This window comes from Leuciscus leuciscus, assembly GCF_965113295.1.
Source record: "Leuciscus leuciscus genome assembly, chromosome: 1".
Lineage (NCBI taxonomy): Eukaryota > Metazoa > Chordata > Actinopteri > Cypriniformes > Leuciscidae > Leuciscus > Leuciscus leuciscus.
Genome location: NC_138725.1, coordinates 64,864,606 through 64,871,171, shown reverse-complemented (window position 1 = coordinate 64,871,171; position 6,566 = coordinate 64,864,606). Strand labels below are relative to the sequence as shown.

Here is a 6,566-nt window from a genome sequence, read left to right as displayed (position 1 = left end):
AATACACCTGGGTGGAACATAGTGGTTGCTTATTCAAATAAAGGCGCAGTCTCTGCGAGAAAAAACAAAAACTTTGTTGCCTGGTATCTTTAGAAAAACATCTGTACAACTTTTTTCACCAGCGCATTTTTCACGTTAATGAGCAGATTAACCTAATAGAGTGGCTGGTGAGTATTAGGTACACGTGTTCATCTGCTAGTAGACGCATATATCTAATCAGCCAATCACGTGGTAGCAACTATAGTGCATATAGACATGGTCAAGATGATTTGTTGAAGTTCAAACTGAGCATCAGAATGGTGAAAAAGAGGTGATTTAAGTGATTTTGAACGTGGCAGGGTTGTTGGTGCTAGACGGGCTGAAACGGCTGATCTACTGGAATTTTCACACACAACCATCTCTAGGGTTTACAGAGATTGGCCAGAAAAAAGAAAATATGAAGTGAGCGACAGTTCTGTGGGCGAAAATGCCTTGTTGAGGTCAGAGGAGAATGGTCAGACTGATTCAAACTGATAGAAAGGCAACAGTAACTCATATAACCACTTGATACAACCAAGGTCTGCAGAAGAGCATCTCTGAACGAACAACACGTCCAACCTTGAAGCAGATACAGCAGGAGAAGACACATAAGGTGCCAATCCTGTCAGCTGAGAACTGGAAACTGAGGCTACAATTCACACGGACTCACCAAAATTGGACAATAGAAAATTGGAAAACCGTTGCCTGGTCTGATGAGTCTGGATTTTTGCTGCCACATTCAGATGGTCGGGTCAGAATTTGCCACAAACGATATGAAAGCATGGATCCATCCTGCCTTGTATCAATAGGTCAGGCTGGTGGTGGTAGAGTAATTGAGTGGGGAATATTTTCTTGCCACTTTCAGCATGAAAACTGTGCAGCGGAAGCATCATGGAATGGGATTTCATGGGTGAGGATCTGCATGCAAGCCTCACATCATCAAGTACAATGCCAAGCGTCGACTGAAGAAGTGTAAAGCCACTGGACTCTGGGGCAGTCGAAAAGTTATGTGGAGTGACGAATCACACTTCTCTGTTTGGCAGTTTAATGGGTGAGTCTCAGTTTGGTGGATGCCAGGTAAACGTTACCTACCTGACTGTATTGGGCCAACTGTAAAGTTTGGTGGAGGAGGGATAATGGTATAGTGCAGTTTTTAAGGGGTTGGGCTTGGGCCTTTACTTTCAGTGCAGAGATATTTAAATGCTTTAGCATACCAAGGTATTTTGGACAATGCCATGGCGAGGGCGAAATAATTCCCTACGCAGATTTCACAACGGGTTCAAGTTGGTTGTGCGGAATTGCCACGTCGACCAATAGAAAGCTTCTTGATTTAGAAGTGACTTCTGTGTGAGTTGTGCTTCATACATCACTACACTTCTGACAATAGACAATGGACCTTATTTTCACAGAAAGTTTCCTAATTTGACACACTAGAAGTTACAAGTCTGGCTATATCAGACTGACATTTAATGGGGCGTTATCTGGGGTACACGCCTATTTTAAATTATCTTTTGGTCCTTAAGCAATCATTTCACATGTAGATCTGTAACTGTAACACATCAGACCATGACTTTTAGACAAAACAATGTCATGCACCTCCACCGCCAAAAAGGGAAATCTGTGAGAATAATTGAAAATGCATTGGAGTTCTGTTTGCAGTTTACTTATCTTGAGTCCTTCTCTGTTTATCAAAATATGAGTTCACATCAGTTCAATTCACAGCTTGTCAACCCCAAACATTTCCTTAGTAATATGTAGGTAATATGTAGGCTGCATGTTCACAAAAACAAATGCAAAAACGGTCTGCACTCTAAAAATATTTTATTGTAAACACTGACAAAGGCAAAGAGCCAAATTGTTTGTTATATTTATCTCCTGGACAATACATTTTTTTTTAGATTGCAGACCTTTTTTTTGCATTTTTGTATTGATATATAGGTCTCAGCATCTAATTAGCTTGGAGAGCACGGTTAGTGTTTTGATTGGTGCATATTACATCCAAAAAATGGGTCATGGTGTGGATGAGATGTTTTGAGTCCCAGACAGCAACATAGTGTCGGCCCAAATCTGGGATGCGTGGAATCAACATGTACCAGATGTGGCCCGGATCTGGGAAGTCACTATGTTGCTGTCGGGGGTACTTGGCAACCCTTCTGTGAAGTTGCACACGGAATCATGAGAGACAAGTCATTGGTTTGGCTGATTTTATTATGCTCGTGTTTGAATGGCACCGAATCAAGGCAATAGTGCACTATCAACACAGAGCAGCGGGACGGTACATTCTCGCTCACTCCTGTACTTTATGGCAGGACGAACAAATCCCTGGTCTATCCATGCATGATCTTTAGCATGCATGCCAGCAACTGGATATTAAACTGACAAATGACAAAATCAGCCTTGGCAAAGGCATAAACATCTCAATAGAAGGGGTAAAAACAAATAAACCCACAAACCCAGCTGAACAGATGATCTTATCAATGCAAACATCAAACAGCCATTTCACAGAAAGAATAAAATTTTGTTCAAAGACGACTTCAAAATATCATTGAAGACACAGAAGGCTTGTTCCCAAAGCCTCTTCTAAGAAAATCGAACAGATGTCATGGAAAAAGAATGAGAAAGATCACGGATCATTAATTTGGTCCAGTGGCTATTTAATAAGCTCCATTTTGGCTGCCTTGCTGCTTGTAAAGCAAAATGCAAGTCCAGAGAGAGTTTGATAAATTAGAACATTAGAAACTGTGTACAAAACGTATGAACGCCGCTATTGTGATACAGCCCGACTATTCGTCCCAGGGTCCGCAGGGCGGCTGACAGAGACTGAATGCACATGAGCAACAGAGAACAAAACCCTTCCATATACATTTGGCAACGTGTTCCTTTGGCAGTCCATGTCAAGATTGGCAGTGTTGGCTATTCAACACACATGCACAGAGATAGCAATACAAGTTGAAACATGAATACAAGTACATATGAAAGCGCTATATAAATGCATCATTCATTCATTCATTCATTCAAGTTACATTATTAAATGCACTTACGTGGCCTCAGCTGTCTCGCATCAAAAATAAATCAAATGTCAATGAGTTTTTCAAAGGTCCATGCGTTGGAAAATCCTTTTGTAAGAAAATAAGAATTAGGTTACACTGCAAAAAGTGATTTGTTGCTTAAATATACAAAACATTTGTAATCCAGTTGCATTGATATGATTTAAAATGATGTCAAGTTAATCCATTATTTTATTTGGAGAACTTTGTCAATTTCATAAAAGAAAAGAAACTATTTGAATATGCATTTACTTTTTTAAATGTTGTTTTTAAAAGAGATTCAACAGATATTGTTCGGTTTGAATATTCTACTTGTCTTGACAAATTATAAAGTGGAGACAAATATTTGAGTCAAAACAATTATCTTTCAGTTGTTTTCAGTTGCATTGTCTTGAGACTCAATCATATATGTACATTTTCATATTTATTTTGTTACTTTTTATCAGTATGTGTCTTCCCTGGGAATCAAACTCATGAATGCTTCTTGACCTAAAGGAACATGACTTTTGGTGTATGTTGAAAAAACTACTTTTTAGAAATTATGGATGATTTTTTTTTTTTTTTTTTAAGTTCTTAAGAGCTACTGAGAAATTTAACTGTTGCAATACAGTTTATATTATTTAGCAAACTGGGCAGTGTTGCTCATGGAGTTTTTCTAAATTTTTTGGGCGAAGAAAGCTGTCAAGAAAGCTGTAAAAAAAGAAATGTTTTGCATAAAGAACATGAAAACTATTTTTACGACCATGATTGTTTCATAATTTTAAGACAATTACTGTATTTTCCAGAATATAAGTCACTTTTTTATTCTCTGAAATGAGCTGTGACATATTCCAAAGTAACTAACATGTATTTTAGTGATAACATACATGTTTATAAAGTGGTTATAATGTTTGTAAAAAAATTATTTACCAGTCATCTATATTATTTCTGAATGTAATAATAAAATATGACATACACAGAAGCGACTTAGCCTTTCTATTTTTCTTTTAACAATGCAAATTTGACCTGGTGTGACTTATTAGTAACACTGTAATCTAATGGTCCACTTTAGACATTCTAGTAACTATAAGTAACTTTGCAACTACATGTCACCTAGCAGTCATTAGAGTATTAGAAGACTGTCTGCTTAATATCTGCTAACACTTTATTTTGAAGCTCCCCCTGTCAGGTTTTGGGTAAAGGATGAGGCGAGGACTCAGTTATGCAAAGAACAATTGGCTTTTTATCATTAATGAAAAAAAAACAACAACAAAATAAACTACCCCGTGGGGGAAAACAAAGCAGGACTGGACACGATAACAGGATCAGTGGGACAAGATATGAATGGTACATAAGCCGATGAACTGGCACAGGACTGAAAGCACATAGAGAATAAATAGGGAGAGCAAACAAAGCAGGAAACGAGGAAGGACAGGTGGGGTAAATGAACCAATAATCAGATAACAAGAAGGGGAGGGTTAGACAATAGACAGGAGAGCACATGGCACAAGGAAACATACATGACAAGCCATGTGCTCACAACAAACATGAAAAAAACAAGAGCACATGGCCAGCGAAAACAATCACAAGCCATGTGCTAAAACAAAACATGACACGAACACACAGCCAATGAGAGCCCTCACCGACAGAGTGTCCACACAAAACATGACAACATGAAAGCTGCTACACAGCACGACAAAACAGAACACAACAACACACGTGGACAGATGAGCGTACGGCCCGAGCGAACTCGGTCACACAACTGAAACCAAGCTAGACCGAAGTGCCGGGATCCGAACAGGGAGCAAGGTGCAACTTATTCTATTCAAACCCTAACACCGAGCCCTAACCTAACAGTCTACTACAGTCCAATAATACTCTAATGAGAGTTAGTCGACATGTAGTTGACAACTTACTTATAGTTAGTAGAATGTCTAAAGTGGACAATTGAAATAAAGAATAATTTTACCAAATTATTTTCTGGTAAACACAGTAAGCACATTTCTACCAATTCTTACATTACCATTTAATTAATATAAAATGTTTTTGATGTAAAGTATACAGTATAAGACAATATTATATGGTATATGTAACGGTTATGTTCTGTGTGTGGACCCTTAAGTCGTTTTCCTTTGGTTCCCATGTTTCCTTCCTGTGTTTATTTCCTGTTCTCTTTGTTCCCATGGCTAGTTGGTTTGTATGGGTACTTATTGATTAAGTTCACCTGTGTCTTGTTTGGTTCCTCATTAAGGGTATGCTTACAGGAGAACGATGTACCAAAATTGGAAACGCTTTTCCTTTTCTTTTTTCGCGTACAGATGACGTTGTCAAAACTATCCCTGTTCACAAGGATCTGCAAAAATGACTAAAACACTGTTATTCATGCCAAGCCAGTAGTAGCTGATGTCAATTTGTAAAGAAACACTATGTGTGAAGCTGTTACGCTGATTTTTTTAAATTTTATGATGTAATAAAGCCTCGTTTACTGAAATCATGTGACTTTGGCAGTTTGATACGAGCTCTGAATCACTGGTTCAAAACAAATGATTCACAAATATTTCGAAGCACCCATCACTAGCTGCAATTTAAGATTCTCTGCTCCTCTTTCCTTGCCTGAACTGTGATGGTATAATGCTTCATGGTAGTATTTCTTGCACTGTAAGTAGTATTACACTGTTTTATTACAATACAGTAAAATGTAATTGAAATATAATTAAAATAATCATTGAGAATGCTAATTCCTGACGTATTACAATAATGATAATTTCGGCGGGAAATGTGTTTACTTGTCATTCAAAACATCTAAAAACTTGTCCTAAAAAATTTATGCAAAGTATATGTTTTTCTTTTAATTTTGCCATGAAATGTGACCTGGACGGGCTCTTGACAGGTTTTGTCAAAGGCATCCTTTAGTTAAATCAATGAAACTTTGTTTGAAATCGTGTTTTCTCAACAACTTCAGTTGTATTGATTAGTTGATATGAAAGTTGAATGAAGGCCACTAAAAGCAAGATCACTTTTTACAGTGTATATTCAGCTCACAGTCCCATCTGCAAAGGTACTCCTCTCTCTCTCTCTCTCTCTCTCTCTCTCTGTACACACGCACAAACATCAGTTTGCCCCATCATCTCGGGAGGTGATTCTCGCGCTGGTGGCCTGTAGTGATTGTGTTCATAGATGAGTGCTGTCCTGTGTGTCAAATCTGTGTCCCTCCGCTGGCCCTGCGCTAGGCTTGCGAGCGCCGGCCTGGTTAGGCACTGGTGACAGAAGATCTGGTCTGATCAGATACCTGCAGGAATGATCACAGTTAATGATCCGGAGTTAAGCTTTGTTGCACAAACAGCCAAGTGGGTGTTTCATCAACAGAATACAACAATCTAATAAGCATAAAAATACAAAGCACACACAAATATTGGGTAATATACACATTTTTTATTAAAAAAATTGTTTAGTATGTCGTTTCTGTAACGCTAGTGTCATCTAGCAAAATGACAAAAATAAAGCATATATTTGATCAACCTT

At 38.1% G+C, this 6,566-nt stretch overlaps 2 protein-coding genes across 4 annotated transcripts in view; both read right to left on the bottom strand.

Moving 5' to 3' along the window:
• Positions 1 to 6,566, bottom strand: part of LOC309476355 (uncharacterized protein) — a gene marked incomplete at its 3' end in the record, with an annotated part of 75,024 nt that overhangs the window by 26,878 nt on the left and 41,580 nt on the right. The window lies entirely within an intron of this gene.
• The window catches only part of kcnt2b (potassium sodium-activated channel subfamily T member 2b), a 113,860-nt gene continuing 109,502 nt past the window's right edge, over positions 2,209 to 6,566 (bottom strand). For all 3 annotated transcript variants that reach the window (XM_082179271.1, XM_082179272.1, XM_082179273.1), the window contains one exon: positions 2,209 to 6,333. In XM_082179271.1, the coding sequence (XP_082035397.1) occupies positions 6,216 to 6,333 (118 nt within the window). In that variant the 3' untranslated portion in view covers positions 2,209 to 6,215. The remainder of the gene's footprint in view (positions 6,334 to 6,566) is intronic.